The 14050-nt window shown below is 33.2% G+C and overlaps 1 protein-coding gene across 1 annotated transcript in view; it reads left to right on the top strand.

The window, feature by feature from the left end:
• Positions 1–14050, top strand: part of eif2b3 (eukaryotic translation initiation factor 2B, subunit 3 gamma) — a 63182-nt gene that overhangs the window by 36342 nt on the left and 12790 nt on the right. The window contains exons 6-10 of the mRNA NM_201074.2: positions 6463–6552; positions 10562–10695; positions 10804–10994; positions 11108–11170; positions 12784–12932. Coding sequence (NP_957368.1) covers positions 6463–6552; positions 10562–10695; positions 10804–10994; positions 11108–11170; positions 12784–12932 — 627 coding nt within the window. The remainder of the gene's footprint in view (positions 1–6462; positions 6553–10561; positions 10696–10803; positions 10995–11107; positions 11171–12783; positions 12933–14050) is intronic.

Raw genomic sequence — 14050 nt, 5'->3', positions numbered from 1 at the left:
TTTACATTTTACATTTAGTCATTTAGCAGACGCTTTTATCCAAAGCGACTTACAAATGAGGACAAGGAAGCAATTTACACAACTAAGAGCAACAATGAATAAGTACTAAAGGCAAGTTTCAGGTCTGTAAAGTCTAAGAAGGGAAGTGTTAGTAGTTTTTTTTTTTTTTTTTTTGTACAGTTAGTGTGATATTCAAAGAGGCAATTGCAGATTAGGAAGTGAAGTGGAGACTAAATAGTTGAGTTTTTAGTCGTTTCTTGAAAGTAGCGAGTGACTCTGCTGTTCTGATGCAGTTAGGGAGTTCATTCCACCAACTGGGCAGATTGAGCGTGAGCGTGAGCGTTCGCGAAAGTGATTTTTTCCCTCTTTGGGATGGAACCACGAGGCGACGTTCATTCACAGAACGCAAGTTTCTGGAGGGCACATAGATCTGCAGAAGTGAGTGCAGATAAGAAGGTGCTAGGCCAGAAGTCACTTTGTAGGCAAACATCAGAGTTTTGAATTTGATGCGAGCAGCAACTGGCAGCCAGTGCAAACGGACTAGCAGCGGAGTGACATGTGCTCGTTTAGGTTCATTGAAGACAACTCGTGCTGCTGCATTCTGGAGCAGTTGAAGAGGCTTGATAGAGTTAGCTGGAAGCCCAGCTAGTAGAGAGTTGCAGTAATCCAGTTTGGAGAGAACAAGAGCTTGAACAAGGAGTTGAGCTGCATGTTCAGATAAGAAGGGTCGGATCTTTCTGATGTTATAGAGTGCAAATCTGCACGATCGAGCAGTTCTAGAAATGTGGTCAGAGAAGTTTTCACCATTTTGGATGCAGTAATGGTTGCCCCATCCATCTGGATTGAAAAGTTATGGTGTAGAGTCGGGTTGGCAGAAACTACAAGCATTTCCGTTTTTGCGAGGTTCAGCTGAAGATGATGATCTTTCATCCAGTGTGAAATATCCAACAGGCAGGCTGAGATACGAGCTGGAACCGAGGGATCATCAGGATGAAAAGAGAGGTATAGCTGGGTATCATCAGCATAGCAGTGGTAGGAGAATCCATGTCTCTGGATGACTGGTCCTAGAGATGATGTGTAGATGGAGAAGAGAAGTGGCCCAAGAACAGAGCCTTGAGGTACCCCAGTGTTTAGATGCTGTAGGTTGGACACCTCTCCCCTCCAAGACACCCTGAATGACCTGTCAGAGAGGTAAGATCTGAACCATTGTATAACAGTGCCCGCAACGCCCAGTGACTCAAGCGTAGATAGCAGGATCTGGTGGTTGACAGTGTCAAAAGCAGCTGACAAGTCCAGCAAAATGAGGACTGATGATTTAGAGTCTGCTTTAGCCAGTCTGAGATCCTCCACGACCGAGAGCAGGGCAGTCTCAGTTGAGTGGCCTATATATATATATAGATATAAAAATCTGGACCTTATCTAACATAATAACTTATGAAAAGGGTCCAAAAATAGTACACCCAAATGTATATGTTAGGTAAAATAAATAAATAAATAAATAAAAATCAAAGGGCAAAGTTCAAGAGAAACAATGTTTTTTCTAAAATTTTGTTTAAATTTTTTTGTTTGTAATTTTTCCCCCCAATATTTTGCATGAATTTAAATGCATTATCTTCCTATTTCTACAGATGTTCTGTGACTAAAACATTATTTTTAATAAATATATTTGTTTAATACTATTTTGTACAAACGGACCAAAATATATGACCTATATTTGCTGAGAAACAAATAAAATATGCATTTCCGAAATGGGGTGTACTCCGTTATGCTGAGCACTGTAGAGGGGGATAATAATTTTTGCCTTTTAAAATGATTTTATTCTACTTGAAATAAAACAAATAAGATTTTCTCCAGAAGAAAAAAAATATTAAAGAAAATGTCCTCGCTCTATTAAATATCACTTGAGAAATATTCAATTTGATTAAATATTTTAAAAAATTAATTAGTATAGGTCAGAATAAGTGTGTTATTGATTTGTTAATATAAATATATCTTATTCTTAATTACAGTATAGTAACTGCTGTGGTTCTATTTTGATATTTCAATTTTAGCAAGACAGACATTAAAGTAGACACTTAACTTTCAATTCAACCCTAATAGACGTTCTCATTGGAGAAACCCTGGAAAGTAACTGAGAGTTTCTACAAGAATTTTGAATTTTATGGTGCAAAAAAAAAGTTAAACTAATTAAAGAAAAATCTATAATATTATAATAAATAACTTATTTCTTTTGTCTTTGACCATCAACACAATAGGTCATATTTTCCTAATTTGTAAGATACTATTATTCAGCTTAAAGTGCCATTTTGGTGATAAAGTTATCTGGGCAAATTAGGCAAGTTATTGGATAAACTTGGTAGCCAACTGAAACAGAATATTTATATTAAAAGTTTTGTTCCAGCAAAAATAAAGGAAATTCAAAAGAAAGAAAATACTATTGGAAATACTCATCACTTGGGAAATATATATATATTTTTAAATCACACATTTCATATGAGGGCTAAAAAATTTGCTTTTAACTGTATATGGTTCTTCACCCGATAAAGACTTGATATGCTTTCTATGTCTTTATAGTCAACTAAAATCATAAAACCAAAAAAGGGTTTCATTTACATTTAGTGTAACTAAAATAACTAAACCAAAGTTATGTTTTAAATAAAAACTTTTAACTAAACTTATAATAAAAAATTACATAATACTGATCTATTTTAAATTCCAGCTGTTCAACACACTTTTTTTCAAACCTGTATGTTCATACTTTCTACTGCAGCTTGATTAGTCTTGAATCATGAATGGAGGCCATTAAGACAAACCTTGACCCGGTCCTCTTGAAGTAAAGCCTATTTTCTCCAGACTTCATGGGTTTGCTTGTATATGTGACTGGAAATCCTCACCCACATCTGACAGCTTAACTTGCATTGCTGTCTAGTCTGCTTTACCTTTCGTGACACTTCTTGTTGTCCTCCAGGATGCACTGGTCTCTTTCTCCATGGGAATCACTCAGGCCTCGGGGCAGCCATTTTGTGGGCCTCTTGTGGCCCTGTGGAGGGGCTTCGGGAGCATTTTCATGTCAATGGCAGGCTATAAAACCGACTGGGGGGTCCAACGTGGCTCCTGACATCTCACTACTCGCAAGCAGTTGCCAGCAGACGTAATCCAGCAAAGATTAGCATGGCAGACGTGATGGAAATGAGTGTTAAAAAATGGAAACGCGTATATAAAGTACACATACGGTTAGGATTTTATTAAGGTTTTTAAATGACGTGTATTCTGCTCAACTAGGCTGTTTTTACTGTTAAAAAACTGCAATATTACAATAAAATATTACTTTTTTGAAAGTGAATGTGATTTAAAATGTAACTTCCTATTTTAGTGAATTTTCAGCATCATTACTCCAGTCTTCAGAGTCACATGATTCTTCTGAAATCATTCCAGGGTTCCACACTATTTATTTAGGTTGTCCCAACTGAAATCGGGTAAGTTAACTCAATTAATTTAATTGGATTGAACATAAAACAATTAGGTTGTCAAAAAATCTTAAGAATTGTAGTTTGAACAAGCATTTGATTCATCGCAGTTGCTACAGAATTATGAAGTAAGAAATGTTTTCAACACTGATAATTATATGTCATTATTAATGATTGAATAGCAAAAATAATTGGTTGTAATTTAATAAAAAATCAGCATGTTATGATTTCTGAAGAAACGTGACTGGAATGATAATGCTGAAAAATCATATTTTTTTCCTAATATATATATTTATTTATTTTATCGTTTTAGCATCGATATCGCAATGTGATCACTCACAATAGTCACATCACGAGAATACGCAATGTTGAATCTGGATTATAATTCACCATTTTGCAAGTGTTTTTATGGCCTGTGACTGTGAGAGGGTTTTAAATATGTACATTCAAGCATAAGAAATTGTATTGTTTGTAACTTTGACAGATTAATAACAATTAATTTTTATTGAGTGTTTTTAAATCAAACAAAGACTGAGGCATTATTTTACATTTAATTATTCAATTATGAACAGTAAAACACTATTTAATTGCTGTCTTCCTCTTTATTGAATTTGCTTGTAAAATGTTTTCTATATTTTATGCACTCCCCTACAGAATCATCCCAATCAATCTAAAATTCTAAATTCCTTACAAATAGTTTCAGCTGTTTTACAATAGCTATGTTTTCATCCAAAGATGCTAAATAAATTTATGCGCATTACTGGAATATCACATATAAGATGTGTGAATAAAGCAGCATTTCCATCCAATGAGTCAAAGGCCCCGTTTACATCATCTGTTCTTAATGGCCAATTTCAATTTGTTGCCTATGTATAATTTTTTTTGCCTGTCCGTTTACATGTTCGTTTAATTGTGACCCATATTCTATTCATGTGTTTACACTTGCCATACAATTTATGACGTTGTGTATGTGTAAAGGCGGGTTCTAGCATCTGCGCCACACTAGCCACGATGGAAAAAATTGTCTTGCTTTTAACTCTGCGAAATATTCAAACTTTACAGTGATTTTGAGGCGGAGGAGTATGGAAAGGGCCGCCATCGCAACTTTGCCTATATGGTTTTTATATGGTGTCCTCCACCATTCAGAGGAATTTGTGGGTACGAGAGAGATCTCAGATCTGGTGGGAGCAAATTGTGGCGACTGACCACTTTCCTCCTCCGTGTTTCCTCTGTTGTTGTTTACAGCATTGGCGTCTCCACACACGCTCTTCCTTCTAGGTCATTAAACCACATTGTCGCAAGTTTAATGATGTTCAAAACGGAATGACTCAATAAATCCGATCTGCCTGTTTACATGATAGTCGTACTGTCACATATCCGATTTATATCTGATTTATTTTCCCATATGAAGGAGGCCTGAAACCGATCTCCGAATATCCAAATACATGTTTTTTCATGTTTACACGGTCATAGACAGATGCGATTTGTGTCACATGTGAGCCAAAAATTGGGTCACATTTAACTGCCAGTGCCGGGGCCAAAGAGAACAAAATAGTCACCTCCTGATTAACTGGCGCCAAATTTAAACAGTAAAAATTGAATTTGCTGCAGTAGGAGAAACTGTGTGAATAAACTGTACACGCTGGTTCTTGTTATTAAAAAATCAAATCAAATAAATAAATAAATAATATAAAAAGCTGCGTGAATCTTTTCTTTATTTAAAAAAAATTGCTTGCACCTCAGAAGACAGTATGTCGACACGCAATGAATGTGTGGTGGCATTTGAAAGCATCAGACGTGGAGCAAAGATGCTCTTGACAATTCTGGAGGTGTAATAATAATACAATAACACTAATACTAGCATTTTACAATAACCAAAAGAACATTTCAGACACAATGTGCTTAGCCTGCTGGAATGTCCATTCACACACATTTTTATCATCACATGATCTCTTATAACAAAATCACATGACCTTTTAATGCACATACTAGAATTTGTTAAGTAAAAGTGTTTCCATTGTAGGTTATGCGCATCAAATAAAAAAAAATTTCAGTTAATGCGCATTTTCAGAATCTTTGCATTTCCATCAAGCATTTTTAATGCAATAATTCAAACTGCGCATACAAATAGGTGGATGGAACATATCTACTCATCAAAAACTTTTAGCTTATTGTGGTTTTTAATTTTTGTTCAGTAATACTATCTAATTTTTTTCTCTTTCATGTCACCTCACTTGTGTTAGACTTGCTCTTCTTATTTTGGGGTCGTTATAGTTCTCTTATAGATCCTCAAAGAGACCAATTAGAGTGGGAGTGAGACAGGAAAATGAAAGACTGCACGGGACATAAAGGCAAGCTATATAGTCTAATTATAAAACATCTGAGGAAACCAGAGTAGCAGGGTGCCTTACAGTGCTTTTTTTGTCAGAGCTGTTATGTATTTACTTTGTTTCGCTATCAAGCGTGTGTTATTCTGGCGCGGCCACAGCCTCCTTCCACACATTTACTGTCATGATTGTTTATTTGCATGGCAAGATGCCAGTCTTCATTTATTTGCTCAAAACTACAATAAAACACTAAAATGATGTCCAATTGTATTTTTAGGTTTTCAGTTTGAAATGTCATTGATTTGTTTGATTTAAAGCTGAGTTTGGAACATTTTTCAAGTCTTCAATGTCACATGATCCTTTAGAAGTCATTTAAATATGCTACTTTGCTACTCTTTTATGATCAATTATCATTTATGCTCAGTCATTATTAATGGTTCTTATTATTATCAGCGTCAATAATTTTTTTCTGTTTCACATATTTGTGGAAATTGATACATTTGACTTTTTGCCATCAAGCATGGGCTGTTCTGGAGCAGCAACAGACTCTTTCCACACTTTTTTTTTTTGACTCTTTCCACATGTTTTTTTAACTCTATTGCCTTACATCCTTCATTTTGTCTGACTCTTTTTTTTTTTTTTTTAATAAATATTTCTCATTCTTTCAGACATCCCAGAATGTTCATCAAGACCGGCCTGCTGGATGCACACCTGTACTGCCTGAAGAGATCCGTGGTGGATTTCTTAGTTCACAACAAGTAAGATATGTTTCACAGCTTTCTAGGTGTCCATTTCTGCTAGTCTCAATTTGTGCCAAAGAATTTGGCACGTACACTTTTATGAGCAAGCCAAAAAAACAACCTACAATTTCAAACAAGAAAAGGTATTTTGAAGGCAAGCTAATTTATAACATTGGCAATATGAACTTCCACTCATTTTGTTTTTATGATAACATACTTTATAATGACACTTTAAAATACTAATATTGACTAATTGGGTGTAGAACAATCTCTTTTTTTCCACTAAGGATTTTGAAACTGTTAAATAAACTATTAAACCTGCTTTACTATCTTGAAACATAATTGCTTGTAATTAATATATAATTCTATAATTAAAATGACTTGAATTGAAAAGTTATATGTAATGCATAAAATCGTAGATACATATGTACACAATACACACATTTAAGTATACATTATGGGTCAAAAGTTTTTGGCAAAACAATTTTGAGTGTAGTACTATTCAAATGTAACAAAGGAACAGATTTACAGCTTTTATTTATTAAAGTTTATCGCAGTTGCCACGAAACTATGAAACACGAAACAATGTTTTCAACACTGATAAATATATGTTGTTATTAATGATTGAATACCAAATGTAATTGGTGGTAATTTAATAGAAAATCAGCATATTCTGACTTCTGAACAAATGTGACTGAAGACTGGAATAATAATGCTGAAAATTCTCATTTCCCAATATATTTATTGGCTTTCTCGTTAATTTTCAATTCAATTCAATTCAGCTTTATTTGTATAGCGCTTTTACAATGTAGATTGTGTCAAAGCAGCTTCACATAAATGGTCATAGTAACTGGAACAGTGTGGTTCAGTAACTGGAACAGTGTGGTTCAGGTTTTAGTGTTTAAGTTCAGTTCAGTTCAGTTCAGTTTAGCTCAGTTCAGTGAATTTTGAATTTTAAGAACTAAAACATAGAAGAAAAAATTACAAACCTATTTTGAATAATTGAAGCATCAGGGGGAAAAAAAACTAGTAGCCTTGGTGCACAGAAATGACTTCTTAAAAACATTTTGAAAATCTTAATTGCTATGTTTCCATTTAAAGATGCCAATTAAATTTATGCGCATGTTATATATGATTATGATATATATATATATATATATATATATATATATATATATATATATATATATATATATATATATATATATATATATATATATATATGTTAAATATCATGTCAAAACAAATTTTAGTTTAAATGCAATTAATCACAATTAATTTTTACCCAGCGCTAATATTTTCCTTTTTAAATATTTGTAATTAAAATATTTTTATGTCAATATATTTTGTTAATTATTCCCATTCTCCAGCCTTCTATATCACAGGATTCTTCAGAAATCATTCTAATATACTGAATTTTTGCTCCATTATGATCAATTGTTTTTGTCACTCGATCTTTAATAATGGTTTTTATTATTATTATTATTATTATTATTATCAGCGTTTGAAACATTTTAGTTCTGCTTCATAATTTTGTATAAAATGATACATTTTACTTTAAAGTAACTCTTTTTAAAAAGATATATATTTATTTGTAGCATTACAATTGTTTTAATGCTAGTTTTGATTGTAAATGTTTCTTTTGATGAATAAAAATATTATTCAAAAGCCAGTTTATTTATTTTACAATGCATTTTCTTATGCATCACGCTTTTATTAAATCTCTTTCATTTGAAAGTGAAAGTTAACTTTTTAAATACAAGTTTAGCATTATTTTGGGTTTAAAAAAGCCTAAAAAAAAAAAAAAAAGATTTCCTTCTCTTAATAGCAAGCAGCTCATCAGCAGCACATTCACAGAGCTGGTTTAGTGTGTGCAGTGTCTGTAATCCCGGAGCGGCTCTGTGTCTCTACAGTCTCTCCGCTCTCCATTCATCCTCTCCAATAGTCCTCCGTTCCCCTGCCCCTTCGCTCCCCTTTGTGCTCCTGTAACTGACATTGTGAGGCCAGGCGGCCCGCTGTAAAGTGCTGCTGTGCATGGCCTCTCTTAGGTCCTCTCCCTCTCACAGACTTCAGAAAAGCGTGAGGCTTTGACATTTTAATTCGCTCTCCCCCTGATATAAATATCATTTCATCTAATCTGCTCCCCCCTTCTCTCCCCACTTTCCCCCTCATCAAAGTAGTTTGACTTTTTTTATGCTGTCTTTTCTCTCTCGTTCACATTCTTTTTTCCCCCCATCCATCCCTCGCTCCCTCCCTCCGTTTCGCTCTCACTCTCTCTCTCCCTCTCTGTCGCCCTTGAGCCTGCAGTGCCATGAAGTACTGAAGGAGAAAATGGACATAGTAACTGTTGTTTCTCTGTCTGCATTCAGATGGAAATTCTAATCTTCCCCAAAAGAAAATAAAGAGAGAGAGAGAGAGAGAGAGAGAGAGAGGGAGCAGTTGAAGGAGGTGGCATAGATGTTGAATTGCTCCTCAAGCATACATGATTTTTTTAAACCATGATTCAACCTTCTTTAGACCCTAATTTGATTTTAGATTAGAAATTTAAGTATTTATCTGTGATTTTACTTCTCTTGGATGGATTTTATTTGACTATTGAACATTTTAAAGAACAGTTTGCATTGGAAAAAACAAACTTGATCCGTGTCAGATTTATTTAAACATTTTTTAATGCTTTTTCACATTTCATATTAGCATTAGAGTTATTAAGGACAGTTGATTCTAACTTATTTGTTATCGTGCATTTAGAAATTTGCAGTTTCTCTGGATTGTAGTCTTAAAGTATTAAAAAGCTGATAAATCAATTTAGACAAATTTAAGACCCTTAAAAAGAATATTTAAAAGACGTAAATGCTTTTTTACAAGGTATTAAATATTGTATCATTTTTGATTTTCAAATTTATTGTTGGGTGCTAAAATTTGTCTAAATTTTATAGGAATATTTAGGTGCTCTATAGTTTACAAAGTCGAAAGAATCTAGTTCTATAGGTGCTAGTTAGCATTTTTATTCAGTATATGAGTAATTCAGTATATGATAGGAGTATATCAGTTTAGGATTAGTTTCTTACAAGCAGTATTTAGTAAATATACTGTACATTAAAATGTCGCCAATGTTACTGGGGGAAACCCAAAGTGGTAATGAGATCTTAAGATGTATGGAAAGAGACTTAAAAAAGGTCTTGAAAGTTACTGAATTTCACTCTCTGATTTCTGTACCACTTAAAAATTTGATTTTTCAACAACAGTATTCCATCCAATTAACAATATAAATGCTACTATTTAGAGCGTTTTTTATTAGAAAACCAGTGTTAATTTTCTTTAAAAAAATGTAATATTAATTGTTGACAACACAGAAGTAATAAACTTATATACAGTAATATTAAGTTAAGAAATCAAAATTATGTTACAAGATAATATATTTGACAAAATATTGTATTTTAATTGTTCAACAAAGTAAATAACAAGCTATTCTGACAAACTTTCTTTTTTACCAAAAAATAAAGCTCAAAATGACAATCTTTTTATCAGAAAACTTGCCATATGAGGATGATTTAAGTAGGATCACACTGAAGATGGATTATAGTTGTTGATGATATTTGATTATTTAAATTATTATAATATATATGTAAATTGGAGCTCATTATTTCTCATGTTTCTTAGAATTTAGATTGGTATTTGTTTTAATAAAAACAAAAAAGTCATTTCTTCAAAAAAAACTAAAAAACTCAATCACTGTATTTTTATCAGAAAATTTGCCTTATTGGTATGATTTCTGTAGGATTACACTGAAGACTGAAGTAATGATGCTGAAAATTTAACTTTGACTTTAAATCTATTAGAATAACAAACAGTAAATTGTTTTTCTTTTCTTATTTTAACATTTTTTTCTGTATGTTTGTATGCATATAAAAACCTCCAAATGTAAATGCAAACTGTAAATGCCAATGTCTTTGAATTAATTGGTTAAACAATAATTAATCAAATAAAATTATACACAATTTGAGCTCAAAAACAGTTCTTTTTCTAGGTCTGTCACTTCAATCAGAGGAGAATTAGTGCCGTATTTGGTCCGTAAGCAGTTCTCAAAGTCTCTAAACTCCCAACATGTCACCGAGGATTCAGAGAAGAATCAAAAGCAACAGGAAGCTCACATCAATATGGGTAAGCTTCCTCCTGTGATGACTTGCATTGGCACATTTGATATTTACCAGAATCTTAAGTGTACATAATAATAGTTGACCTTTCACAAACTCGCACATGCCTCCACAGATCTCCTCAGCACCAGTAAAGACGAGGCGCTGCTACAGCTTGCCCGGGAGAGGTCGTGTTGGAACGATCATCGTGGAGACATGAGCGAAGCCTACCATGGCGGTAAAATACGCTGCTATGTTCACATCATGGAGGACGGCATGTGTTATCGCGTCAATACACTCGCCGCTTACATAGAGGCCAATCGTGTGGTGAGAACAAATTAAAAGAGCTGTTGTCAGTAGTACTGTAAATAAGGCTATCTGCTCACAGTTCAGCTGTAATGACTGCACTGAATTGTGGGATGGTTGTCCTCATCTCTTAGGTTCCAAAGTTGTTTGAGGAACCTCCAATCCATCCAACTGCGGTGGTCTCGGAACGCTCTTTGGTGAGTTCCATAGACAAGCCACTATACTTAAAAAAACATGATGGCTATGAAATAATATATGGTAGTTAACATTTGAAGTGAATCAGAAAAGTTTTTTTTAATTTGCTTTTAGGACAACATTGATAAAAGGTAATGATCCATTTCAAATGTTGATTCCTGTATGTGACACTGCATCACAATACATTGCTGCACGGGTATATTTGTTGGCAAATATTTGGGTTAAAAGGATAGATTTTTCTTTTTTGCAAATAAATAATTAAAATATTAAATAAAGATCATGCTTCATGAAGATATTTTGTACATTTACTGCTCTGAATATATCAAAACTCAATTTTTCATTAGTAATGTGCATTGTTCCCAGTACTGGGTTGCAACTTGAATGGCATCTGCTGCATAAAACAAATACTGGTTCAATCGGTGGTTCATTCCACTGTGGCGACCACTGATAAATAAGGGAATTAAAGTAAAATGACTGAATGATAATGTGCATTGCTAGGCACATTAGGTGATTTACACAATATTTAGATTTTTTTGAACCCTCAGGTTGCAGATTTTCAAATGGTTGTATGTCAGCCAAATATTGTCCAATCCGAAAAAAAAAGCATACATCAATGGAAATCTTATTATTTGTTTAGCTCTCAGGTGATTTATGAATTTCATTCTTTTTTAAATGAGCACATATTGTTTTGTGGTTTAGGGGTTCTTTAAAAACTCATTAAACAGGCCTAGTTCATTCACAAATCAAATTTACTCACCTTCAAGCTTTCCAGACTTTATTTTCTTTCTGTATAACATCTAGGTTTTAAGGCTAAAACTGTGGTATTTGATGATTCATAAAATCAGTAATAGATACTCTATATAACAATAAAAAATATTTGAAATAATAATAAAAATAATAATAATAATAAATAAATAATAATAATAAATTAAGAAATTAATTGAAATCAGAAAATTGGTTTGAAAAGAAACACCTTTATTTAGTCAACATCATTATATTAATTTTAATCTTTCCTACAATACAATAAGTGTCATTTTGATAAGCTATATAACATATTTATCCCCCAACCCATTGTACAAATTCAACCTTACATATGAAAGCTCACGCACCAGTGTGGATTGGGTCACTCAAGATTGCTTCACAAGGCCATGAATTAGAAGTATAATGCTAGAAATCACAATTGGCTTCTTGCATGGTTCATGTCATAAGGTCCTAATGCATTGTCAGGACGTAAGGTAAGGTAGTCATTTTTGTTTGCCTCCTAAAAGTGCCAGCAGCTATTGACTTGACATTTATGATTAATTAAGTACCATGGTTTCAGCAAAATTCTTCTTTTAAAGGGATAGTTTACCCAAAAGAATATTTTTTAAGAATGTTGGAAAACACTAAGCATTGACTTCCATACTATTTATTTTTCATACTATGGATGCTAAAGGTTATCAGTTTACAACATTCTTCAAAATATCAGAACAAAAAACTCAAACTGGTTTGGAACAAGTCGAGTAAATGATGACAGAATTAATTTTTTTGGCTAAACTATCCCTTTAACGTTTTTGTAAAAAAAGGTTTTCTTCCATTAGAATACATAAAAAATGATGTCATCTCTTTTATTTAGGTTGGGAGTGACAGCATAATTGGGCCATCTTGTCAGATATCGGACAAGACATCAATCAAGCGCTCAAATGTTGGCACATCAACTGTAATCAAGGAAAAGGTGAAGATCACCAACTCCATCATCATGAACGGAGTCACTATTGAAGAAGGGTGAGTAGTTCTGACTGTTTAGCAGAGTGTGATGCAGGGAAAAGCCTTTTTATGGGTCATTTATTTGTAGATCAAACCCAGACAGGATGTTTAACGAAAGTAATGTGGTGCATTCTTTGAACGGTGAAATGTAATCATATTTGACAACATACTAATAAACTGCAGTATTTAACTAAATAAATAACCCAATTATGTTGCTACAGGAAAAGCATTGAAGAGTCATTTGGGAATGGTTTTGAAAAAGAACAAACTGTCAACTTTTTTGCATGAATAAAAAGAGCCTGTATGAAAGGCAGCCAGCAGCGTATTCCTTGTGCAGTATAGCAATCATATAATATTCAATGGTTATGGATATTTAAGTATTATTGCATAAAATACATTGTATACATTGTTGTGATAATGTGATTAGAAATGCATTTGAGGCTATAGTACATGTATAACTACAGAGCATTTAAGTCTACAGGTTGCATTGAATCTGAAGTAGCATTGTCCTGTCTTAAATGCAAATGTAATAGTTCATCCTGAATATATTCGAAAGAAAGCTGGAAACCTGTAACCACTGACTATAGTATTCTTTTTTTTACTATGGGAGTAAGTCAGTGGCCACCAAATTTCAGCTTTCTTTATAATATCATATTTTGCATCCAGCAAAAGAAAGAAATCCTTAAAAGTTTGTAACCATGTGAGGGCAGGTAAAAGGACAGTACATTTTTATTATTGGGTGAGCTATTTCTTTAGCATGGTTCCAGCGCAAATGAAGTACATGAAAATATCAGGAGGTGGTTGAGTTTTAGAGATAGAAAAGTCGAAAGTTTAGGGTTTGTAAGATATTTTGTCTCCTTATGCTCAACAATGTTGCAAAGCTGAACAATAGACTGAAAAAAAAAATTCTTGATTTTTTAAGTTAAGTGGTTGTCAACAATTTATTTGGGCTGAATATAAGCAAACACTTTAAGTTTAGCATTGTAAAATTGCATTTGTTTGTTTAAAGTCAACCCATATAAATTGTTTGCAACAATTTTGCAGAAATCTTTTTTTTTTCAGTGTACAGTAAAATTGTAATTTATTATTTTCATATAATTTTTTACTTTTTTAAAGTAATTAATTGGTGTGATGGC

Source organism: Danio rerio, chromosome 2 (assembly GCF_049306965.1).
Source record: "Danio rerio strain Tuebingen ecotype United States chromosome 2, GRCz12tu, whole genome shotgun sequence".
NCBI classification, from domain to species: Eukaryota; Metazoa; Chordata; class Actinopteri; order Cypriniformes; family Danionidae; genus Danio; species Danio rerio.
This window is presented reverse-complemented; position numbering and strand designations above follow the sequence as displayed.